The sequence below is a fragment of the Vigna umbellata genome, chromosome 7 (genome assembly GCF_029865625.1).
Source record: "Vigna umbellata cultivar VRB3 chromosome 7, Vumbellata_1.0, whole genome shotgun sequence".
In the NCBI taxonomy this organism is placed as follows: domain Eukaryota; kingdom Viridiplantae; phylum Streptophyta; class Magnoliopsida; order Fabales; family Fabaceae; genus Vigna; species Vigna umbellata.
The window spans coordinates 40,008,561-40,035,562 of record NC_142171.1 but is presented as its reverse complement, the minus strand read 5'-3'; the positions used below and the strand labels follow the sequence as shown (position 1 = coordinate 40,035,562).

At 35.2% G+C, this 27,002-nt stretch overlaps 2 protein-coding genes across 2 annotated transcripts; both read right to left on the bottom strand.

Annotated features, from left to right (window-relative positions):
- Positions 1-242: 242 nt before the first annotated feature.
- LOC148195995 (uncharacterized) lies at positions 243-1,763 on the bottom strand. Its single transcript, XM_088094827.1, has one exon. It carries the CDS (start codon positions 1,569-1,571, stop codon positions 243-245), a length of 1,329 nt encoding a protein of 442 aa, XP_087950953.1. The 5' UTR covers positions 1,572-1,763.
- Positions 1,764-8,112: 6,349 nt separating this feature from the next.
- On the bottom strand, positions 8,113-26,692 carry LOC148195994 (protein PAT1 homolog). The gene is made up of 5 exons (XM_088094219.1): positions 26,405-26,692; positions 25,645-25,796; positions 25,075-25,131; positions 18,867-18,930; positions 8,113-11,040 (listed from the first exon to the last, which is right to left on the bottom strand). The coding sequence occupies exons 1-5, from the start codon at positions 26,469-26,471 to the stop codon at positions 8,738-8,740; spliced, it is 2,643 nt and encodes an 880-aa protein (XP_087950345.1). The 5' UTR covers positions 26,472-26,692; the 3' UTR covers positions 8,113-8,737.
- Between the last annotated feature and the right edge of the window lie 310 nt (positions 26,693-27,002).

The window sequence follows — 27,002 nt, the reverse complement described above, 5'->3', positions numbered from 1 at the left end:
TTTTGAAAGAGTGTGACAAGATGGAGAAAGATAGGTGCGTCTTCCTATGGATTGCGAATGTAATTTAGAAAGGATTCCCATGTCAACAAAGTCTTTCGTGCTTTCACTCCATCTTTTGTCTTTCCTTTAACGTTTAGTAAAGTCCCAACAACACTATCACATACATTTTTTTCAACATGCATCACGTCTATGCAATGTCGCACATCAAGTTTACACCAATATGGAAGACTAAAGAATATTGATCACTTTTTCCAAATGTTTTTCTCAACGGTCTTCTTTTTATGTTTTTCGAAGACAACATCAATGTTCCTCACCTGGTCGTATACTTCTTCCCCATTACGTGGTATGCACACTACATCATCCTCAGGACTTCCATTAAACGCTTTTTTCAATCTACGGTAAGGGTGATTTCGATGAAGGAATCTTCGGTGTCTTGTGCACACAGTTTTCTGCCCATGCTTCAGTTGAAGATAGCTAGTATTTTCTTCACAAATCGGACATGCAAAATGACCTTTAACACTGTAACCACTCCAGTTCCCATATGTTGGGAAATCATTTATGGTGCAAAACAACATTGCACGCAAACAAAAGTTTTCTTCTGAATATGAATCGAAGACCTCGACGCCCTCTTCCAACAATATTTTTAAATCGTTAATTAACGGTTTTAGATAAACATCAATGTCATTTCCAGGTTGTCTAGGACCCGATATCATCATAGACAACATCATGTATTTTCTCTTCATGCACAACATAGGAGATAGATTGTAAATCATCAAAATAATTGGCCATGAACTATGTTTGCTACTTAAGTTGCCATAAGGATTCATACCATCAGTAGCAAGTGCAAGTCTTAAGTTTCTCGGCTCTGCACTAAATTCGGGAAATGTGCCATCAATGTTCTTCCATTGTGGGGAATCAGCTGGGTGTCGAAGAAGATTATCACATTTTCTTCCATCAACGTGCCATATAAGATTCTTTGCATCTCCTTTAACAGAAAACAATCGTTTCAACCTATGTACTATAGGTAAATACCACATGACCTTAGTCGGTGGACCTTCATTGTGTTCATCGTTATTTCCATCAAGTTTCTTCTTAAATTGTGACGAACCACACGTCGGACACACCTTCATTGAAGCATACTGATATCTATACAATACACAGTCATTGGGACATGCATGTATCTTTTGGTATTCCAAACCCATTGGACATAGAATTTTCTTTGCGTCGTAATTAAGGATAGGTAACGTGTTATTTTCTGGTAGCATCTCCTTCAGCAACTCCAATAATTTTGTGAAACTTTTATCAGTCCATCTATTTCTTGCTTTCAAACAAAACAATTTCAAAGTAGCCGATAACCTTGTAAAATTGATGCATCCTGGATACAACTCTTGCTCCGAATTATTTTTAAGACTATCGTATAAATGAGCTCTTCCAAAATTTTCTTCGTCAACGTCACGTACCATTTCGTCTAAATGATCACTCATCCATTCGTTGACGTAATCCAAACCTGTTAAAGTTGTTGGCTTATATAATACTTCCTCATGCCAAGTCCAAACTGTATAACTTCTCATTATTCCATAGATGAACAAATGATCACGAATGTTGTCCAAGTCTTCATCTACTTGATTGAGACAACGAACTCAAGGGCAAAAATGTGCCCCGTTCACTGGTTTTGCGTGTTCTTTAACATATTGTATGAACTCAGAAACCCCTCGCTCATACTCTTCACTAATACGACGCTGATGAATCCAGCTTCGATCCATACTACTACACTAAACGAAAAGAATCCACGGAAAAAAAAACTAACTTACGTAGAGAAACAAATATAAATACCTATCATACGTTGAAGGAAAAAAATAAACTATCATAGTAACGTACATGCTAACAGTTGAAAAACTGTTATTTTTATACTTAAAATTGATATAAAAAACAACATTTATGACTATAAACTAGCTTGGAATCATACTTTTGCTTATGTTTTTGGAAATAAGAGAGTTGGACAGGTTTTATGCTTAATTTCCTTGTTTTTGCAGCTTTTTGAGATGAATTTGATGAAAGAAGTGAAGTGGGACAGAGATGGAATCAGAAAAGGACACAAAAAGTGCAAAAGAAGAAAAGCTGCAAGTACCGCTCAGCGCCAATTATCGTTGAGCGACACTTTCAAGGACCCGTTGGCACCGCTGAGGGGCAAAATAGAAGAAACGCACTTACCGCTGAGCGATAATTACCGTTGAGCGCCACTTTATTGGGCTTTGGGCCAATTTTCTGTAATTTTTATGATCTGTTTTGGGCTTGGACCCGTTTTCTGTTATTCTTATGGGCTTGGGCTTAATTTTCTGTAATATTTAGAAGTCTATATAAGGCTTCAGTCTTCCTAGGGTTAGTATCTTTTGATGGCTTAAGCACAGAAACACAGTTTTCACCCCTTGAGGGTAGATTTGGGGATGGTGACGGCTCTCCTCTTCTCTTTCTCGGATTTTTCTATCTCTTTCATTCTTTCATTCCATTATTCATCTAGTTCTTCCAAGACGATGGAGGGCTAAACCTCATTGTTGTTGGGAAAGATGTAACCTTCTTAAACTCTCATGTATTGAATTTGTTCTTCAATATTTTTTTTAAGATACTTGCTTTCTTTCATTAATTGTTAGAGATATTCTTCTTTGCTCAAATGCTTGTGATGTTTTATTCATGTATGGCATAAATCTTATGATTTGTAAGTATCAGGAGATTTCGTACTCCTAGGGTTGGACGATTTGGGGATGTGACAACTCTCCGCTTCTCTCCCTAGGATTGTTATTGAGAGATATCTTACAAATCATGATCTGGGGAATTCTTCCAACAGTATATTACAAACCTAGACATAAGAGTGTAATAGTTGGTTGCCTTTAAGCTTCTGTTCACTATAATGCATGATTAATTGCTAGGGAGACAAGACATTGTAAACTAGTGATTATGATTAGGCTTTCTTCGCCGAGACATCGAGTTTAAGGTAATTTACAGAGTGACATTAACATTAATGAAGAAAGATGAATTCATAAATGCATGAGAGTAAATTAGGTGAAATCTAAACTCAACAACAATATCATCAACATCATCCATTCTTTCTTGTGTTTAACCTCAATTGATCAAATTGCATTCATGTTTATTTTATCGCATTTGCATTCAAAACCCAAAAATATGTTCTTTAGAGTCTTAATTAGTTGAGTAGTCACAAAACTGTTTAGTGCCGTGAGTCTCTTGGGAAACGATACTTGGTCTTACCATTTTTTATTACTTGATAGGATTTGGTACACTTGCCGAGGGTTAACAAGTTTTTGACTCCGTTTTCGGGGATTGAAAATTTGTTCATCAGTACACGAACACAAATATCTATCGTTATACATATATCATGCGTCTAGAATCGACAAACACGAACACATATATCATACGTAAGAGATATTGAAGGAAAAAAAACAAACTTGAAATGGTGTCACTAGAGAAGATGACGAAGTTCACTGACAACGAACGAACACAAATATCATACGTTGAAGGAAAAAAAAACTATCATAGTATCGTTATACATATAGATATCATACATCCAGAATCGACAAACACAACACAAACACGACCACATACATCATACGTAAGAGTATTTTAAGAAAAAAAAACTTCAAATGGTGTCACAAGAGAAGATGATGAAGTTCGCTGACCCCGTACGAAAAAAAGCCTAAAGATAAACGAAAAACATTTTGGTCAACCTTAGAAATGACAACCTAATGACATTACAAAGACAAAAACGACTTAAAAATAACCTTCTTTCTTTATTGCAGTCGTCCACCAAGAAGAAAGTTCAAGCAAAAATAGAACCGCGAACAAACAGTGAGACTGTGTTTTGTTTTTACATTCAATAAAAAACTTTCACGTCGCATACAACAAAAATTTGACGTTATGTTTAAAAACAACGTCCAAGTCACAAACCATACGATGTTTTCTCTTAAAATAGTGCGCCTTTTTTATTAATTTTTTCTTATAAATTGCAAAGGTTACGTCGAACTTGAAGGGGCTTATACGTAGTATTGGAAGAATCATCATTTAAAATTGTATGATTCTTTTTTAAATTGTCCATAAGTTGCACTTTGTTAACGTTGTCTGTTTTGTTATGGGATGTTGAACTTTGACGTTATACGCGATTACACGTTAAAGCTAAATCCCCACATAATTTGACTTGATATGTGGCTTCCTCCGCTTAATAAAACGTCGAAGCCACGAGTACAAGGACGTTTTTTCGTTTGGTTTAGAAGAAAAAATTAAAAACATAATTTCTGGAAAATACAACGTCCAACGCGAAGAAGAATTCGACATTATGTGATTGGTTAAAAAGAAAAAGAAAAAATAAAAAAAAAAAGAACTAAATAACAAAACGTCTAAGACAGTATAAAACTTACATTTTATGGGTTGATTTAAACAAAAAATAAACAAATAACTACAAGTTGTAATATACAATGTCTTTCTTTTGTTACGGTTGACGCCATATTAATTAAATCAATATTTAGTATTTATTTATTTGGGTTAAATATGTTTTTAGTCCCTAAACTATTGGCCGTTTCTGGTTTTCGTCCCTCTTCCAAAGTAAGGTACAATTTGGTCCTCATTCTTTAGAAAAACGTTCGTTTTAGTCCTCAAAATTTTGTTTTTAGTCCTCGTTTTAGTCCTCAAAACGTTCGTTTTTTCAACTAAAACGAACGTTTTTTTAAGATTGAGGACTAAATTGTACCTTACTTTGAAAGAAGGACGAAAACCAGAAACGGTCAATAGTTTAGGGACTAAAAACATATTTAACCCTATTTATTTTGTATTGGACGTCGGCTGCTTCCTTAGGGACGTTATGTGATTACGACCAGCACGTCCAACCCCAACTTGTACGACGTTCTGTATTGTTTTAAACGTCGATCCCATAAAGTGTGGGACGTTCTGTTTGGTTTATAAGAGAAAAGAAATAAAGAATAAAAAAGGGATTTACTCTTTTGCTTCATGCTGGCATATAAAACATCCAATATTTGTCATTGTTGACGTCAAATGTGGGGGTATGAGTAATACTGCTGGAAGCAAACCACTATTTCGTTATTGTTTTAATATAAATTACACGTCAGATGTTTCTTAAGTTGACGTTATATGATTCTAAGGTCATTGTTTTACGTCGATCTAGGCCTTATTTGACATTAATACATTTTAGATTATGTCAATAAGCTTCTTGTTTGACGTTAACACATTTTAGACGGTGCACTGTTTTAGTATTTGACGTGGAGCGATTCAATTTATTAACGAAAATGCCACCAGTCATTTTTAAAGTTGGATATTGAGTGCTACGACGTTGAACGCATGACGTTATACGCTGTTTTTCCACTAGTGACATATGATAAAATTCCACACGAGAAAAGATAAGTTATCTGATACCACCCACCACCACAAAAGCTTGCCCAATGCTAATAGTCCAAAGGTGCCTCTGGAAGGCTATCGCCCACCAACCAAAATGGCACCTAATGCCACTTTCACGTGCAGTTAGCCCAAGACTCGCCCAACAAAACCACCACTGGAACTCCCAGGATTTAAATCCTAAAACTGCTACCCAACGATAAGAACTGGCACCCAACGACAAGCCAAACAGAAAACCCATGCATAAATGGCACCCAACGATCATGTTTAGCTTTTAGTGGCACCACGTCAGCAAGCTCTCTAACTGTGGTTTCACTCAACGAGAGGAACCCTCACCTAGTGACAACCAACACAAAGAAACCATTGTTTCAATGATGCCCAACGCCATATCAATGCACTAAAAGTCCCCTTTTTGAGTTTGATTTGTGTAATGTGACATTCCTTGAGTTACTTTACAATATTAAACACTTTAACAATTATAAAATTAGTGTTCTTAGCTCAACCAATATCAAATTATTCAAATCAAATCTCACAAAGCTAATTTTTCAACAAAAATCAGTTCACAGATTTCACTCATACCTCAATTCAAATACACTAACAGAATTTCACAAATTCAACAAGAACTATATGTAAACATAACTTATCTATGCTGAAATTCAAACTTAAATCAATGATATGCACAACACCAATCAAATCATAAACATGAAATTTTTAGCTTCGCTCCCACCTGACAAAACAACTCTAGACAACTCTAAAACAACAAACACACCTCCAAGCTCACAAGATACTCTATCTATACATAGAAATATTACAAACATAATCGGATTATACTATTTGGATCATTAATCAATAGATATTATATAGAAGATTAAAACCTGACATACAAACAAGAGAAAGGTCACATACAAGCCATGACAGATTTGACTAAAAGGAAAAGAGCATAATTTCAACCTACACAAGTAAAGAAAATGTTCACATAAAAGGAAGGAGTTGGCCAAGATGATGATCCTAGCGAATTTCAATCTTCAAATAGACAACTAGAAATGAGAAAACTTTAGAAAAATAATTTCTAAAAAAATATAGTAATTTAAAGTAATGAAACTTATTTATAAAATATATATTAAAATAATAAAATCTTACTATTTTAAACGTACAGTTCTAAAATATCATTTTCTACTTTTGTACAGAAGAAAGTTTTTTCTTTGAATTTTTTTGTGATTTTTTATTTATTTTTGGCATATAATAGTTGGAGTTTTTTTTCCAGCATAACACACTATGCGCAGTATTCATAGGGATGACATTACTTTATTTTTGTTATCATCTGAGAGTTAAATTCTAACATTAAATGTGGTCAACCACACGATCATGTCTTATAAGCCTTCGTTGCTCTTCGACATAAAGGCATGTAACCCTTTTGTCAAAGTCATCTTGGATTGATACTGTGTTTTCTATGATGATTATGGATGCCTGATATTGCAAGGGTTTTTTCAACAATTTTACATTTAAAAAAATTGGTATCTAGTAATCATACCTTGTAATAAATGTCAAATAATTTATCTTAGTACTCTTTAATTTTCTTAGACTCTTTCATCTTTTGGAATTCAAATTCGTTCATGAAGTTCAATACTTGCATGTCTTGAATTCTTCATTTCCTGCATATTCTTCCTTTAGATAATCTCATATTGTTATTTTTTTCTCTTTTTAAAGTCGCGATTCTAGTGAATATGGTTATTGAAAGACCAATTTTGCTTTTGTTTTTTAGGTATTTTTCTCTTTATGCCTTTTTTATATAGGTCATCTGGGATTGTTGGGCAACGGAAGTACTTCATAATCCTCTTCAACAACTTCTCAAATATCCAAATCCTTCAGCTAAGCTTCCACTTTTACGGGCCAAAGTTCGTAGTTTTCCTCATCAAAGACTAGAGATGTTACTTGAGACAAATTTGATTCAAAGTAAGACAACAGCAATACCAAATTGTTGGAGTTATGAAAAAAAAAATTATCCAAGGAGCAAATTACAGAACATCTTGGATTTGTGCATGGAAGAACATCCTCTACTTCTAGTTTCATGACTTCTAACTATAGATGCATCCTTCACCCAGTATCGAATCTCAAATTATGTTGGTGTATTTGTTTAATACCATTTCTATTCCCAGAGACATAAAAATGGAGTTTACATTAGGTAACTATGAAAAAATATTTTTCAATATTTGTATTTGCAGAAAAATGACCAATTTACAATTTAAAATATTTCTATCCCCATGAGAAGGAATTAGAAGTCTAAGGTTCGCATAAGAACCGAAAGTATTAAGTATAATGACTACCTATTTGCACCACTACCTCCTTACTTTTTTTTTATTTTTCTTTAATTTTAAAATTAAATACTCTCTTTAAAGAAAAGTATCAAACACCAATCAAACAAGTCTATAGAAAAATTATTCCTGAGAATATAAAATGGTACTGAAAAACAAAAGCCTCTTCGCCTTTCACGAGACAGCGTCCAGCTACTATACAAAAACCTAACAAAATCTTACCGGAATTCGCTGAATTGAAAGGTGTACCTTTCTTATCTTGTTATAAATCGGAATCAGCATAAATAGTCACATTCCTCAAAATTGGCTTAGCAACATGTAAAGAAAGCAACAGGAGCATATAGCGAAGCTCCAAATTTCCAAAGAAACTTGAACCAAAATCAAGAAATCGGAAATTCAATGGCTCTAGTAAATCATATATAATTGAGGGAAGCTATAAGAAAACATATCCTCAAGTTAAATTAGGAAATGATGAGATAAAATTATGCATCAACATAATTTATTCTACATTAGTTCCTATGTTCTTCAGTACACCAACTTTTAAACATGTTTTCCCAGTTAAGTTCATGGCAACCAGAGCCACTTCCAGCACAATGGTGACCTATTATCACAAGTAAATTAGAATACACCCCACCCCACGCCTTGTATATATAATAGAAAGGGAACATGGGAATCAAATGTGCCTAAACTGTACAGGCTAACCACTAAAAGTTTATACCAGCCACACAGTAACAAAGTAAGCTCCCCTGCCATGAGAAAAAGAAAAGACGAGGGAACAGATCAAGCTGAATATATCATGATACACGGAGAGCCTGATTGCAGATATATCACAATGCTACCACATTGTTATGGCATTATGATAAATATACAGAAGGGGCAGAGAATTTGCCACAGAAGCAACTTCCACTTCAGATTGCTCCATATATACTCAACAAGTACAGACGCAAGGTTGTACAGTTGATGAGACCTTCAGCACAACTATTATATTTGGAGAACTTTTCTCCAATCATCTATCAACTAAGCACAGTCTCTGAGTTCACATGACCCCCACTGCTCCCAGTATAATTGTTAATTCCAACCACAGGCACAGACCGCTGAGCAAAATCTAGTAATAATTTTCTCTGATTATCATTGGTGTGAGGAAGACTTACACGCAAGAGTTCAACAGGCATTTCCCTACTAATTGCTTTAGCAGCATCTGATCCAATACCTGACACATTTGGCGTCCCTTGTACAAGCAGTGATTGCATGATACTCTGGTACTTATTCATGCAATACATTGTGAGAAGGCCAAAAAATTCATCAAATGAGGCCTGCCAAAATGAACGATTAGCTATATAGCTGCAAGCACCATGGGGATCAGTAAGAAGTTCAGTGGCCCTCTCAAGAACAGATACTAAAATAAGGGAGGCACCGTCTCCAGCTGTACTTCCAAGGGGGCGTAAAGGAGGTTGCTCTGTGGAACAAACTACAGCTGCAAGACAAGCACCTAGGGCACCAAGATCCATTCCCCGAACACACTTACAAACAACCTTAGCAAGGTTACTTGTACTCAAGGCAGCTTCAGGTTCGGATGGTAGACTACCAAATAAAAATCTCAAATGACGAAAGATGGTCATGCAGACTATCCGCATAAGCTCACTACCAGAACCAAGTAGCTGAAGATACTTTGACAAGAGTTTCCGCCCTTTGGGAATAGACACTAACAGTAAGAAAACTACATCATCCTTAGCACCAAGCCCAACTTTGCTTCCATTCTTTCCCAGTGGATCAACGAGTTGGAGAGATGATGCTAGTCCTTCCATAAGGACCTTCCGTCTTCGTCTTAATTGAGTCCCACCATCTTGTAGTTGATTACACTGTAGAAAACGATCAATGTCCTCTACATCAAGAAGAAGATAAAGACCATCCTCAATTGCGACTCTGGCTGCAAACAGAGGCTCCTGTTCAAGGGGCTTCTCTGAAATATTTCGCTCAGAACTACCACTAGTGGAAGAGTTTAATGGATCAACTTCAAAAAGAGCATGAGGTCGACGATTAGCAAGGAATGAAACCCTCCCTAAAGTATCAACCTGAACAAAACCAGGGGAATCCAGATTGGCACGGATTCGTGCAGGAACATCCTTTAGTTGTGTTGGGCTAAATGAATGTTTCAACTTAGCCCCATCTTTTTTAGCAAGACAAGCTTGGTGATAATAGTCATCATGATAGGGGTCGTTGCAATGAGTCACAGCTTGCTGCATTCTAAGAATACTCTCAATTTCATCACTAGTCATATACTTTGACCTAAACTGTAGTGAACCACTTTCATTCTTCTGGCTACTGGCATCAGAACCTTGTTGCAAAAAACGATGACTCTGTTTACCCTTATGAGTTGATTTTGGCCTGTGTTCTCTGGTATCAGCAAGACCAAGCATATGATCATATTTGCTAACCATGGATGATCCAGAAGAAAGCTGAGGGTTAAATAAATGGGATTGGAAACCTGACATGTAGCGTCCTGGTTTCTGAATGGGATGAAGATGTCTATGCTGCTGCAATTGGGTCAATAAATGAGGTGATAATGATCCACTCTGATGGTGTAATTGTTGCTGCAACATATTACTGAGGAGGTTTGGATGATCTCCAGAATACAACCCAGATTGGTTGACCCAGGGATTCTGCATTCGATAATTTAGAGGTGAGCCAGTAGTAAATGGGTGCACATTTCCACTGAAATGTGACTCATGTTTTGGTCCACTCAACTGTAGCACAGAATTGAAATAATGAGAACGATTTTGTGACGGTAAAGCCACCTGAGCTCCACCAGTATGAAAAGGAATGTTCAAATGACCTGTACTGTGATTTGGGGAAGACTGTTGGGACCTACCACCAGGTGGAGGATACGATGTAAATGAGGATTTTGGTGCCAAAATAGGTTCACTAGAAAACCGAGTAAGCTCAGGCCGCTTGTCAGGATACGAAGATGTTCTATACAAGGTTTTTGATTCTTGTAATTGGGCAGTGGAGGAATGTGGCTGTGATGACCACCGCTTTCCGTCCTCAGTATTTTCACTATCATAAAAAGCCTGATCAAACCAGTTAGGAACGGGTTCACTAGAGCAATGTTGGAGTTGGTGTTGCAGCTGTCGCTGCTGCTCGGGATATGAAGATGTTCTGTACAAGGGCCTTGAGTCATATAGCTGAGTTAGAGAAGAATGGGGGTGTGATGACCATCTATTGCCATCCTGAGATCCTTGCCCTTCACTGTCATAGCTTTGCTGATCAAACCAGTGTGGAATGTCATCCCTTTGTGACCATTCAGAAGCAGAGGAATCTGTCAAATATAGGAAAAGAAATAATTCAGTCAATTGAAAAAATGATTGATGAGAAATGGAGGACAGATCCATCATAGACCAAAAATATTTCACTCAAAATAGTAAATCTGCATCATCTCATGGAAGTGAAAAAATTGTAAAGCTACCACCAAATACATTCTCAAGAACCTTACTGATGCTTTGCTTTGGGTTTTTACACCAATGTCAAAATGCAAAAGAATTTTACACAAACACTAGAGACCTCCTGCATTATCACAAAACCAGAGGGAACCTCCTCTATAAATACATATGTAGCATAGATACTAACACAGACACTAGACACGACATGAACACTTCAACACGGGTAATTTCCAAAATGTGGGACACAGGAACATGGATTTATATATCAGATCATTATGAATTATTTAAATTGGAAATCAAGATTTATGTATTCAAAACCATATATTATTTAAATATTTGTGATCATATAGGATTTGTTCCTTATTTCTATAATCATAATAGGAACTTATACAATAAGTTTGAGTTTTTAGAAAATCATTGTATTTGGCCTTATTAATATAATGTTGGAGTCTTGTCAAAATTATATTAGAGACAAAAAAAATGTCTTTTGAATTGGACACTTCACCAATACTTGTACACGTGTCGGTGTTCAATACGTGTTAGCCACAGGGACACACCACTTAAGAGACGTGTCCGAGCTTCATAGATCAATACATATTGCACAACTTTGTATCTATTAAGTACTACTAAAAGAGCCAAGAATACCACAGTTGAATCTCAAGCAATATGTTACTGACCTAACATTTACAGGCACCTTCTATAACTGGTGGAACTTTCCCCACTTAACAGCTTGCAGCAGAAGCCAACATATTTGCATATAAATCAATGCATGTACACAACTTAATATTTCTAAATGTAAATGCATGCTCACAAGGTTCTAATTGACAAAGCTGTTAAGAGTGTAGGTACACAGCACAAGCACCGAAAAAGAAAACTCCCGATAACAGCAGGGAAAAAAAACTACCAAAAAACCTTTGGATTATTTAGAACATCATGTTCTCAAGCTTCAGGCAATTATCACTATAACCCACATTTCTTTTGATTTACCACTACTTTAAACAGACTCGTAATGATATTTTACTTGGTAACCAAGGTTGTGGATCCGAGATAAAGAGAAAACACAAAATCACCAATGTACAAACATTAAAAATAAGACTGTTTTACATATGTTTTTTATTTATGAATTTCTACTTGAAGAAACCATCTTATGTTTAGTTGTGTGTGATGTATCTTTAAGATATATGGGATATTTGTCATTAAGAAAGCGCGGGATATTTTATCTACCTGTTTTCTGTCATTTTCATTTTTAATATTTATCCTTTAATAGAGAGATTAATCATTTTACATCCTACACAATTAATATATCTAGATCTATTTTACTTCATTTTTTCTTGCCAATGCAAATGTAACAATAATTGAACTCACAACGAGAGGGAAAAAAGTGAAAAAGTATACATTTTGTTCCTAATTTTCCTTCTAGTGTTTGGAAAAATTTTCAGATAATAATTTTGAAACCAATTTGTTAGTTTGGAAAGCATTCAAACTCAAAGGAGTAGCAGCACTGTAGTCAAATCATGATTAAAAACATGGAATCCCACGATTGCATGCTTCTATGGACCACATTTGATTAGAGCCCAAGCAGGATCATGCCAGAGTGGGATCAGTGGGATTGTCTTTGAAGATCATGTTAACAGTGGAATCATTGGTTTTGTTGTCACATTTTGGGATTTCAGGTTCTATGTCACACAAAACTCTTCTTGGGTCAATGGGTTTTTGGCTAAATCCAAGCCCAATAAACTGTTCTCCTTCATTCACAATTGATTTCACATAACTACCTAGTTAATGTTACATTTTTTCGACCTTCCTGACCACCAAGCAACTTCTTTCCCTAACAGAAAACCTAATCAATTGTGGTTGTTCCAATTGCTCAATCATGGCAGATGTGAAGCTGTGCAGACGTGTACCACTAATGGTTTCATATTTTTCTCCTTCATTCATAGTTGTGACTGGTTTATTTTAGTTATTTATGTTAAGTAGTGATCTGAGTTGAAAAAATAAGACTGATTTATTATTCTCAATCATGAAAAATACATTCTGATACTCTCTATTTATAATAATCTAATTATCCTAAAAAGGGAAATAGGGAAACAAGGAAATTAAAATAAAATAAAAGATTATATATCTATTTCCTCTAATTAGGAAGATTCCAAAGATATTATCTCAAATTACAACACTCCCCCCTCAAGTTGGATCATACAAGATTGTATGAACCAAGCTCGAAATAGACAAACCCAATTAGAGATAATGTCAATAAACCAAATTGCACACACAAACAAACGTAGCCCAAGAGACTCCTCAGCATCATATAGAGAATAATGGACAACCATGAACTTGCACCATGAAACTTCAACTTGAACAGCAATGGAATGGAGCGAACTTGCACCATGAAACTTCAACTTGGACATCAATGGATAAGAGCGAACTAGCACCATGAAACTGATAACAATGGACAAGAGAGATTTCCATTAACAATGGATGATGACTTGCAGCAGCAAACTGCAAGAATGGATGAAGGCCTGTAGTGGTGAATCGCAACAAATTGCAGGGACTAGATTGCCATCAATAGTCGCAAACTGTTACATATCCGAGTATGGAACGTAACTAGAACAATCTCTCACACACTCTCACAGACGTAATAGAATAATAAACGAATGATAATGATTGAATGAATCTTTTTTATTGATAAGAATAACTTAATCAAATAGAAAACAAACAATAATTGGGAGCATAACCTCCGTCAATTATTTCTAATAATTGGGAGCATAACCTCCTTTACAAAACTCAATAATCAAAAGCATACCCTTAACCCTAGACTCTAGCTTTATTTATACTAATTATTTCCCGCCGCATCTCTTACTAAATATTTCCCCAGAATATATCATCATTTAATATAAATATCTCTATATTTAATATGAATATCCCCCGTATATTATCCTAACATATATCCTTAATTATAAATATCTTATATTGAATATTTCCTAGGATATATATATTTATTTCCTCTAATTAACTTTTACTGAATATGTTGTGAAGACAACAAAGATGACAGCAATGGCTGCTATGGACGGTCAGAACAGAGAGAGGAAGCTCCGACGAGATGATCGGCAGTGGCGCGGTTTGATGCCGACGCCGAGAAGGCGGCGCGTGACAAACACACACCTGAGACCAGTTGAAGAAAGGCGGTGCATGGAGGCGCGTTGAGCGGAGTCTGGTCCTGACTCCGGCGGGGTTGGACGTCGCTCAAGGAGGCGGTCCAAATCCGCTGGTCATCGGACGAAAGTGTGACGGTGGCCCGAGGTAGACGGTTGCCGACAGCAGACAGTGGTCGGCGGTGGTCGATAGCGGAGAGCAGCGATGCACAGCGGAGAGAACAGCAAAAGAGAACTCTGTAAATGACTAAAAGCCACTGAAGATGCCAATTATTGAGCGTTAGAGGAGAGACCCCATTCTGGGCAAAAGTCTGAACAAGCTTGTTGGTGGAAACATAGTGCACATGGGAGCCAATGAGAATGCGGGCATCGCTTAAAATACCACTTTCAGCTACTGGTCTGAAAGGGAATGGGTTCGAATCCCATTCCAGATTATGGAAGCACAGCTTTGTGTAGCTGTTATCAGAAAGACAAACATGTTGGTAATGCTGGAGAAATGTCAGACCAAGCACTACAAGCCTAATCTAAAAGCTTAGCTGGGGCAATTGCAGCCCAATGAAGCACAAAGGCACAGAGACTTTTAGGGGCCACCGACGGACAGCAAAGACAACGGAAATGGATCAGACAAGCTTTGATACCAAGTTGAAAAAATAAGACTGATTTATTATTCTCAATCATGAAAATACATTCAGATACTCTCTATTTTTAATAATCTAATTCTCTTAAAAAGGGAAATAGGGAAACTAGGAAAGTAAAATAAAATAAAAGATTATATATCTATTTCCTCTAATTAGGAAGATTCTAAAGATATTATCTCAAATTACAACAGTTTTATGATCCCACAATTTACAATGTCGTAAGTTGAAAGACCCGGCGAAAATAGGAGTCTTAAGAAATAAGATAGTCTAGAGACTTATTGTATGATTGAGTGTACATCTTTGTTAAATATAATTATTATATTATTTTCTTTGATTATATTTATATTTTGGCCTACGGAAAAAAGGGTCTTTTATATTTTATCAATTAGATGCATAAATTAAAATAGGGGGTGTAGAAAGGAAAAGCATACAAATTAAATAATCTGAAAATTTAATAAAAAGATATTATGTAAATCTTTTAGAAGATTTAGTTGTTGTTAATTTAAAAATTAGTTAAATGAAAATAAGAGATATAATCTTGGTGGGTTTAAAGATTAAAAGCGATATTACTATTTGATATTGTTAGATATTTTACAAGATATTTTGAGATATTGCTAATTAAAAGATATCTTAAGATATAATTGGATGTAATTAGATATTATTATTAGAAAATAATAATAATAATAATAATAATAATAATAATAATAATAATGATAATAATCATAATAATAATATATTATTGATAGACTTATTACAATAAGTCAGAATAATAATATTAAGATAGAATATATTATCTAAGGACTTATCAGAACTAATTAAGTTAAAGATAAATTTATTTTATTTTATCTATATCTTTTATCCTAGTTGGTTGTTATTACTCCTTAAGGCTTTTATTATAAATAGAGTACCCTCGGTATATTATACACATAGTTCTAACTATATTAGATACCTCCTATAGAAACTCTTAACGATTAGGAAAATAAGACAAACTTTGAATGTGAGAGGAAAGGAGAGTAAACGGGAGAGTGCAACTACATTGGAGAAGATCTTTGGGCACAGAGAAAGCCTTAGAACTGGCCAAGGTATAAAGAAGCTTACCTTTGTTTTCTTGTTTGATTGTATGATGAATGAGGGTTTATTCTTGATTGATAATCTTTGTTTGATATACATTTATATGATTATGATTATTTGTTGCTATGGTTGGGCAAGGGTTGCGTGTGCATGGAAATAGGTTTTTGGTAATATTTGTGATGAGTTTTTTCTAGGAATGTATTATGTATGTTTTGTTGGGTTATCCCAACAGAGGGTTTGATGCTCAAGGAGAACAAAGTTATGATATTTGGGACTTCCATGCAAATATATGTTGTAAGGGTGGTAATAATCATATGCGTATAATTGGGTTTATTGCAGGTATAACATGTCAATAATTGGATTTGGACGATTCAAGTGATGTATTATATGTGTTCGAGTATGTTTACATGGGTAAGTGTTGCGTGAATGCATGTATGATGTGTTAAGTATGTTTCCATGTGATCTAGGGTTGATGTGTGTATGTTTAAATGCTTGAATCATGTCTAGAATGTGTTTCGATTCGACAATAATCGATTATCATTAGTTATAATCAATTATCTATGCATAGACGTTGACTATGGTTGCGGGAATAATCGATTATCTGGGATGATAATCGAATATCCCTTTCTGTGTGATGTTTCTAGGTAAATTTCATTGAGATAATCGATTATCTTAAGTGATAATCAATTATCACAGTGCATTTTTGTGAAAAATGGCGAATTTGATGAAGAATGTGTTGATGAGGGGAGTTATACCTACCCTATATATCTATGTTTTTGATGATGAACAAAAGAATCGTTTTATGGTTTCTTGCACAACAAACGACATAACAAATTGCTTTACCTTTGTTGTGTAAACAGATTCATGAGTTAAACAGATTGAATGTTTCATTTCTGGTAGAAATAATCGATTAAGCAATATATATAATCTATTAGATTTCTCCATATATCATTGTATGCTTAACAGGGGCAAACAACTGTGCAGTAATCGATTATATAAGTTGTATAATCAATTAAAACACGATACTATGCCAATATATGTTTGATAAGTGCATTGATTTGTTTGGAATGGAAATTGATTTAAAAATTTGCTAAGTGTTGAACATAAGTGATTACATAAGTTTCATAATCGGTTAAATATGTTTCTCTTGTCAAAATTAATTTCATTTAAAGTCCGAATTGTTTCTAATGGTCATATGAATTTATCGTTGGCTTGTATGAATTGTTTAATCGATTGCATGCTCTATATATCTTTTAAATCTAAACATAGGCAAATCTGTTTAGGCAGAAGGAAAAGCTTAACATATTACATTAATTTCGTAATCAATTAAATGGTGTCAATATTCAAAAATCCTAAAAATAATTGTCTTGCATGATGTTTTAAACTAATCTTCTGAACTATCAATTTCATAACTAACATTTTGATTGAGTATTGATTACAGGAGCGTCCAAGAACTCTCTTGAAGAATCAAGGATCCAATTTGGGTTTACTCATCAAGATTCTATCAAGAAAACTGGGCTAGTACTGATTCATTTTGCACTACTAGAGTGTACCTGGACGATCATTTTCAACATTTGCAATCTGAGTATTGTGTTGCTGTGTCAGGGGGAGAGAACTGTGATTGTTCTCATTGAGAGTTGGGATTGCTCTCAAGGTGTAAACAGAGCTATGAGTGTTCTCTATTTTTGGTAAGATTGTGAGGGTATTCACATCTTGTTACTATAGTGATTTTAAGTGGGGTGAGAAGTACATTGAGAGGAGATATCTCTGTATTCTTGTACCTCTATCATTATAGTGGAATCCCTTCAACTCACTAAATGCAATCCTTATTTTTCAGCTCTCAACTTCAGTGAGAATGCATTCTAGAAATTGAGTCTGTCTTAGAGTTCAAAGAAAGAAGCTGAGGAAAGTTATAATGAAATATAAGTTGAAGATCAGTTCATTGAAAAATAATATCAAAGGCAGGAGTAACACACTCTAGTCCCTCAGCAGTTGGAGACATCTAAACTGAAGGTAAATGTCCCAGGTAATTACCCTGAAGGTAAATATACCTAACTTTACAAGGCACCAAGTAAATGATGTCTTCCTTAGGGGGGCCTTCATAATGCTAGATTCCTTGGGAATGAATGATACTCATTCACCAATTTGAAGAGAATTGTTCAGACGTGTTATACGTCTTTAAGATATCATTGGATACTTATTTTTAGGATATCATGGATTTTTTGTTTCCCTATTTCCTTTTTTTTCCCTTTTTTAATCTTTACACTTGAGAAGGGACATTAGTGATTGTAAACATAATCTACAATTTTTTTTCTTTCAACTAAATTATATTCATACTTTTAAATAGCCTCTTAATGTGATGTTGCCTCATTTCTTTCATCCAATTTTGTTGTGTACAGTATATAGACATAAAGTAAATCTAAGACAAACTTCAAAGAAATTATAATAAAAGGCCTCATTAACAAGGGCGCCCGGAAATGTATTAAAAGTGATAGGATTTTGCGTTTTAATATAATTAATATAATAAATACATTCAAAGCTTCTAATTACTTAAAAAATGTATTAAATGGGATAAGATTTTGTGTTTTAATAAATAATAAATACTTTGCTTTCCAATAAAAATTTTCTACTTTACTTTGTTAAGACCACTTATCATCATATGTCTACAAGAAAATAATGTTATAAAGTAACAAACATTTTCCTACTTTGACACCACAAGATTATCGTTTGCCATCACAATTTAAACATATTAAGAACCTCAAGTTTTAAAAAATATAAAATTTAAAAAAATGATAAATGTCAAAAAGTAACATCAATTAGCCAAATTCATTGCAAATGCTTACTCACTTTCTCTTGATCCCCGTTCACCAATAACTCCTGGGCTTCTTGGTCCACTAACAACCTTGTTCAACTGAAATAAAAAAAATAAATTAAAAAAAAAAACTTAATATCAGTTTTCGTGAATACAATATATGATCACTAAAGGAGATGGGTTTATTTTCAAAACAATAAAACTGAAATATAAAATCAACCACTAATTCAAACCATGTAAGACTGGGAATAGATTATAATATATAAGTGAATAGATTATAATATATAAGTGATAGATTATAATATATAAGTGATAGATTATAATATATAAGTGATAGCAAACCTAACTTCACAAGTTGACTTTGTGACATTGAGTTAGGTTCACTGTTATTGATATCAGATAACGGAAAATATCAAAGACTCCAAAATTCTTTATAAAGTTATAACGGAAACCAAAACGGGTTATGGTGGAAACATTGAGGTCAAAAGAAATATAATTTATGAATTTTTTCAAAAAAAAAATACAGAAGTATAATTGTAATGCAAAAGTAATGATATTATGGTGTGACCAGCGGCCACTGCCTACAAGCACCGGTGAGCAGCAAGGTATGTGCAAATGGCAATGAGACTAAAGGAGAGAGGGGTGCATAGGGTTATTAGGGTATTAGGTTAAAATAAGTTTTTATTGGGCCTGGCCCAATTTTTAACAAAGTATTAGTTGGACTTTAAACCCAAGGAAAGACAAAGAAAAGATAGCATTTGAGATAAGCCCTGCAATTAGGGTTTCTTCTCTGGGTGTTGCCCCTCTAGAGTAAGGTGTCTTCTCCGCAAGTTGCTACCCTATTTCTTCTCCATGCCGCTTCCCTTGTTTCTACTGCAAACCGCTGCCCCACCTTTTCTGCCATATTTGTTTTGTACCCACCAATGCAAAAAGCGGCAGCCATGAGAAACCCACTTAGTCGTCGCCTTGTTGTGGCGGTAGGCTACAAAACCACCACTAGTTTCTGCCATGGCGCCGCCATAACCGAGTTTTGATAACACTGGTTCGGTTTAAAGTTCACTTTCTGTGAAATACATTAAAGTGGATGACATAAAGAATTGGAGATACACTAAACTCATGCAACACCTTGTCAACATCAAAGATATATTGAAGAATATGTTGAAAGTTGCTTCATGCAAACAACATCTCTGGAAAAGGTAAGATGTCAGGATTGCAGAGTAAGTTACATAAATGTTAATTCAAGAACATTTAATGCGTCTTGAAGCCGTAATGCATGCTTAAACGCAAGAAGAAACAATAGCAGAAGAAGACCCTCACAATAGCTGCAAAGGATGTGCAATGTCTCTTTTCTTTCTAAACTCTTTATATAGAAGAACTTGTTGAAGAATGAAGGTTGACGAAAGTCTTGCTACAAGAACGTGCACAAGATCTTAAAGCTTCCAAGCCTTGTAGTTGTGAAAAAGAACATTGTTCATGTTTATTAGCAATCTAGAGTGATAACCCATTACATTCCTTGTAAGACACTACCCCTCATTATAGTGAGCAAACATGTGATCTTTTAGATCACATTCTTCATAAACTTTTTGGTTTTCTCTAGGAGTGGTTGTCTTTAAAACGTCTTAGTTAGGAATGATTGCATTTTAAACAATACCCAGTATTAGCCAATTGTGGTTGTGTTACAAAGAATAATCGATCTTAGCAAGGAATAGTAGCATTCCAAAGAATATTTGATCTTAGTCAAGAGTGGTTGCATTCTAAATAATATATTGTGTTTAGCCAAGATTAGTGACGTTTTTAATAATACTCAGTCTTAGCCAAGCGTGGTTGAGGTCCAAACAATACTCATTTGCATCTACCAACAATAGTCTACCTAGTGAAAATCAGTTGATTGAGAAATGGACATAATCTTTGATAACATATGAATTAGTATAAAAACACATTATATATCCTTATCCTTTATCAATTTAGATTTTATGTTAATTAATTGTAACTAATCATACAAGAACACTTTTGCAAATTTGAAAAGCATTTTTAGACAATCCATCTGTCAAACTTGAAGTTGCATATGATGTTCCTCATCAATCGCAATCTCTTAAGAAAATAGTTTGATAGTGCGTCAGTCAAATAAAACTATTGTCTAATGTCATATAATCATGTTAACTTGCAAAAATTTCAAAAAAGTCCTAAAACACAATTCAACTCTCCTTTCTTGTGTTTTTGATCCGTTTACATACAAAACATCATGAAGGGACGATTGCAAATAGATCTAATTCTTGCTATCATCGTTTTATGGACGAGTATCAAATGACTATTAAAATAGTTGAATACATGCCTTTAATAGATGTGATTCCATAGGATTGATTACAAGTGCAAAACTTTATTTTAGGTGCAAAATACTACAGAATGTAACAATCATGTTAGCTAAATTTACCAATGATGAATTGGTTTTACCTATGGAGAGAAATGGAAGAGCATTTTACTTGAAAAACTTTAAGAAGGCCAAGTTGTAAGACTTGAGAATTAAACTGTAAAATAATTCTAGAGGGCTTGATTGATCCCTCTCATAATCTTCTATTTATAAGAATAAATTGATACAAAAGTACATTATCAATAGGGTAACCCTAGACACAATATAATCATGATAAATAGGGTAACCCTAGACACAAATATAATCATGATAAATAGAGTAACTCTTGACACAATATAATCATGATAAATAGGGTAACTCTAGACACAATATAATGATGATAAAATAGGATAAATATCCTAACACTCCCCCTCAAGCTGGTATGTACCAAGCTTGGAACAAATAAACTCAGTCCAACAAAATCAACTTGTCTAAAATGTCGAGGCAATAGGCGTGGTAACTCTAGCTTCGAATAAAATGTACATATGCTTCAGACCATCAAGAGAGAATGTCTATAAACCAAATTGGACTCACAAACCAGTGTAGCGTCACCAAAGAGACTCCTCATAAGCTTATGGAGAATAATATTGGACACCCACGAAACTTCATCTAGCACCATGAACCTTCAAGTAGGATTGACTTTGACAAAATTGATTTCCATCAAAAGTGAATAATGAGTGGTAGACAACGACAAACTGCAAAGACTGCATTGCCATCAAGTAAGGATGGGACCTGCATGTCTAAATGCGACAAAAATGCAAGGATGGCTATCTCTGACTAGTTGGAGCCTACAGTGGCTGAAAGCGACAAAACTGCAAGGACTGCCATCTCCGACTAATTGGGGCCTGCAATGACTGAAAGCAGGGACTGTCATCTCTGAGTAGTTGGGACCTCTGATAGTGTCTGACTAGTGGCTGGAAACATATTCCCCTCACTGTAGGCACTAAATTGTCATTACTGACTTATGGGGCCTGCAGGGACTAAATTGCTATCACTGATTGATGGAGCCTACAGGGACTAAATTGCCATCAAGTAAGGATGGAGCCTGCAGTGGACAAAAACATACTGCATGGACTAAACTACCATCATTGATTAATGGGAGTATGTAATGGCTGAAACATACTCTCCTTCACGACGAACGACGAAAACTGTGAAGGTGGAATGTCATAATGGTCTCCTTTATTCATCAAAGCATCCAAAAACAGATCTGACAAGGCACGGGTGAAATTGTTAGACTAAGATTTTGAATCATGATAGAAATAGACTCCCCTCATGCCATGAGGAACCTTCAACCTATGACTTTGGTGTTGAAATTCCTTGGTGTTAACCAACTAATAGCATTGACTCTCCTTGGAAACATGTAAATAAATGACACAAGCGAACATCACAGCTGCTACAATATGTAAAGTAAAACACACATTATGAAAGAGGCTAAGGAACAATGCTGAAACAAAGAATTTTTTTTCTTTTGGTTCAACGAGACGAATAGCAACGACGCAGTATGATTCTGACATTGGGAAGGTGACTAGTGACAAACACGCGACAGAAGCAGATCGGAGAGAAGTAGTTCGTGACAGTGCGTGTAGAGGAGAATGAGGCAGCAACCACCAAGGATGGGTCACGCTCCTTAAGGCGACAAAACCCCTAACTTTGTCGGAGAAAACTTGACGGTGGCGGCAGATGTCGGACAGATGTGGCGCTTGAGTGAAAACTAGTCCTCGACACCAGCGGAATTGGCCGTCACTCAAGGAGGCGATCCAAATCCTGGTCGCCGAACTATACTGAGGCAGCGGATGGTGGCAGACGATGGTGAAAAAAAAAGCATTGAAAATATGAGATTATTAGGAGAGCGAGACTGCTCATTGAGGTATTTAAGAAAAGATGAAATTTTTAAGGCCGCCGGTGGCGGTGCTGGCCATCGACGGCAACAAAGACAGAGTAGGAAGAGACTCAGACAACCTACTCTGATACCAACTTGAGAATTAAACTATAAAATAATTCTAGAGGCCTTGATTGATCCCTCTCATAATCTTCTATTTATAAGAATAAATTGATACAAAAATACATGATAAATAGGGTAACCCTAGATACAATATAATCATGATAGATAGGGTAACCCTTGACACAATATAATCATGATAAATAGGGTAACCCTTGACACAATATAATGATGATAAAATAGGATAAATATCCTAACAGTAAGATTTGGAGGAAGAGACTAGGGTACTAGACTAGTTCTATGGAGAGGTTGACAAAACAAAAAAAAAATAGTTCTATGGAGAAATTAATTGAAGCCACTAGACTAGTTTCCTTTCATGTACAACAATGACCAAGAGAGCATCAATATTTAGGGTACTTGGTGGACTTTAACCAAAAAGATCAAATGTCAATGCATACTTTGCATCCCCAATCCACATTTAAGCCATGAGATTTTACATGTGACGGACGACTCTTGGATTGAGATGTCCCATCCTAAAAGCGTGCAAAATTAGTAATCCAGGAGGTAAAGGCAAATGTATCCTCCACTATAGGACTAAGGATCTCTATAGCAACGTTTAATGGACTTTGAAGAAATGAAGAGCCCAATGTCATTATAGGGGACATGGGTGACTGAAGATTCAAGTCATGATAAGCAACATGCATTGACAGAAGATCACAAAGAAACATTAAAGACTGCACTATGGTTCTCCAGTTCTTTCTTAGCTCTAGCATGTATAGATGCGAGAGGTAAGAGTTCATTATAATCATATAACGCAATACAAACTTGCCCAACATATGCATACACATTCCATACAAGCATTGAGTGTCAAGAGCCTGCACCTTGGTCCAAACAAATTTACGAGTGACACATGAAGGAAAAAATCAATTTGATAGTAAGGAGGGTAGGCTGATCACATTGCATAACCGAGTGTCAAACTTCTCTCATTTGGCACAAGCAATAACTACTAAAGATGATGTTGATACACCAGCCAGACAATCCATAGGGTGATGTTAGAAGCCCAAGGTGGTAGTTTGAACAGTTGGCATCTCAAATGGAAACAGGTAATTAGAAAAAAGGAGTGTAAGAACCACTAAAAGCCATGGTTAGTGAGGAAACATTGGACACAAAAACAACACATGGAAGATATTGTTTGTACTTTACTGTCTGTCAACCGTGTTATAAAAAATTGGTGATAATGGCACCATGGCGGAACTCGATGACGGTTTTGGTACTTGCCACCACAACATGCTGATGGCGATGCGGGTTTTTCATGGTAACCATGGCAACCACTTTTTGGATAACAGGTAGCGGATGCAGAACGGCTATGGTGGAAAAGGTGGAGAAGGAAATCTATGGAGGCAACAGCGGCATGGAGAAGAAGACTCTTTAGCTGAGGCAGTGAAGCTTGTGAAAAAACCCTAGTTTAGGCACAAGAGATTTGTTCTCTTTAGTGTGTTCTATTGGGTTTAAAGCCCAAAAAAAAGTCATCAAAAGAAGGGTAACAATTAAGGACGCAAACTGGAGAGGCACATTTCTTGGGATACCATGTTAAGACAAAACAGGAACACTGGACTGAAACTGTGGCTGAAAACACAGCAGCTGTGAGTTTGTATAGACTTGTGACATTAACTATACCTAAATAGAAAATATTCCGTTTTCTCTAAATCAAATATTATACACCTACAAACTGTTATTAATGCAATAATTGCAGAATATTATATTCTGATTTTCAACATTATCGCACCTATTTTTTTACTACAAAATAATAAAAGTACTTCTACCTATATGTAGAGTTTTATCGAATACTTCCCAGCATCCAGAGAAAGTATGACATATCGCAGTTTCAGGACCTTACCTTTAAAAAAGTCGTAGTAAGATCATCAATATCAGAAAGTGATCTTATATCCTCTGCCTGCAATGTGGAAATGTAAGTTAGTTGGAGAAAATTCTAGCATCTTGTCTGCAAATATTAATTTATTATGCCCCACATTCACTAGGAATTGAGATTAACTTGATAAAAGTCAAATATAATGCTTTAGCAAAGACTAAGCAGACCACAACCAAAAATTCAAAGGCAACACAACAAAAATTTAAAAATGGCCATGAATGACAGCAACTATAAATTCAAGTGCTGTCATTTGGAATATCCATTCACGACCATCTCATTTGACTACATCAACTACTCAAAAAGCTTATGTTTGGGGAGATCAATCAAATGACGCTAGTTTGTGGTAGCTACTTAAGATATCATTTTTTAGAGAAAGCACTCAACATTCAGGCATCAATATCAGTTTTGGCAATTCAAATGACGCAGTGTGATATTTGTTTTCACTGAAGTGTAAGCCTCCCTCAGATAAGTTAACTTTGTAAACATTGTTGCCACAAACTTTAAATTAAAAAGAAACATAATCAGACTGAATAATACCTCTTCTTTATTGATAAATAAATCATCCTCGCTGAATTCCACAGCAAGCATGGCCTTATATTCATCTTCATCTTCTAACCCCCCCAACTCAACTTCCTCGGCAGCATTTTTCCCAAAGAATGCATATTGTGATGCATCAAATACTTCACCTTCTGCATAAAAGAAGAAAACCAAATCAAAGAGATTTCAACAGTTGTAGCATACAAAACACGGTTTGCACATTTAAAAGCCCATCAATACGAACACAAACTGAACACCATGTAAAACAAAAAATGGATGATGAAAGGTCACAAGATCTTCAATGAGCATACAAAAACAAGGCAAACATTGAATGAAATCGGATATTTGCAATCTTCTTGACAGTTATACATTACTGATATACACCACACTTACCCACTAAAGGAACCAACAACCAAAGATATCCAGAAAAAAAAAAGAATTTGGACTTTACAATAAGCAGGATAAACTTTTCAAAATTAGCAAAATCTAAATTTTAGTTCAGACCTTACAAGAACTCATTGTGCTGCAGTGAGTTAAACATATTAAAAAAAAGAAATAGAAACTCATAGCGTATAGTTTCATCCCCGTGATTTTTCGCGATCAAACTCCTAAGTAGAAGCAGATCTACATGCAGAAGCAGAATTAAAGAACGCAAAACACGAAAGAAGCGATTACAGCAAGAGCGTAAGAAAAACAAATAAAACCGCAGGGGAAGTAAAAACAGAACAGAAGATAACAAAATAATGAAAAAGAAACGAACTTTTGGAAGTGTGTCGCAATGGTTTGTGATCATCGGTGCTGGGAGCAGCGACACCAAAGCCATCCATGAAGGAAGAAAGAAACGCGAACTGTGAATAAACAAAGTTGAACGCGCTTCGCGAAGTGATGTGTGCGGAGAGTTATGTGAATTAGGTCATGGCAGAGATTGAAGGAATGGTTTGGGTTGAGAAAGGTAAGTGAAGAAGAACCCTACCACAGAGAGAGAAGAGAGACAGAGAGAGAGAGAGAGAGAGAGAGAGCGGGTGTGTTATAGTTGAGATAGCGTACCTAATTTTTTTTTTTTTAATTTAACTGAGGGAACGTTTTTGGTGAGATTGTGTTTCGTGTAGTTTTCCAGAGAAGATACCAAAACAAAAAAATTTATTGTTTTTATTTATTGTTATATGATTTGAAAAATAGGTGAAATTGCAAATATTTGAAATTAAGTTTAACAATATAGTTTTAAAATTAGCCATGCATTTCTTAATATTTTAATTAAATAAAATTGACATTTTGTTTAATATGTAACTAATATTTTAATTTTTATTTCTTATATCTTTTCATAATTATACTTATATTATTATTTTTATACCAATGAA

Excerpts from the sequence above, each read along its gene's own strand:
- LOC148195995 (XM_088094827.1), bottom strand. The coding sequence starts at position 1,571 with ATGAGAAGTTATACAGTTTGGACTTGGCATGAGGAAGTATTATATAAG.
- LOC148195994 (XM_088094219.1), bottom strand. The coding sequence starts at position 26,471 with ATGGATGGCTTTGGTGTCGCTGCTCCCAGCACCGATGATCACAAACCA. Across the intron at positions 25,132-25,644 it reads TATTTATCAATAAAGAAGAG|GCAGAGGATATAAGATCACT; the intron begins GTATTATTCAGT and ends TCCACATTGCAG. Across the intron at positions 18,931-25,074 it reads TTACTACGACTTTTTTAAAG|TTGAACAAGGTTGTTAGTGG; the intron begins GTAAGGTCCTGA and ends TTTTTATTTCAG.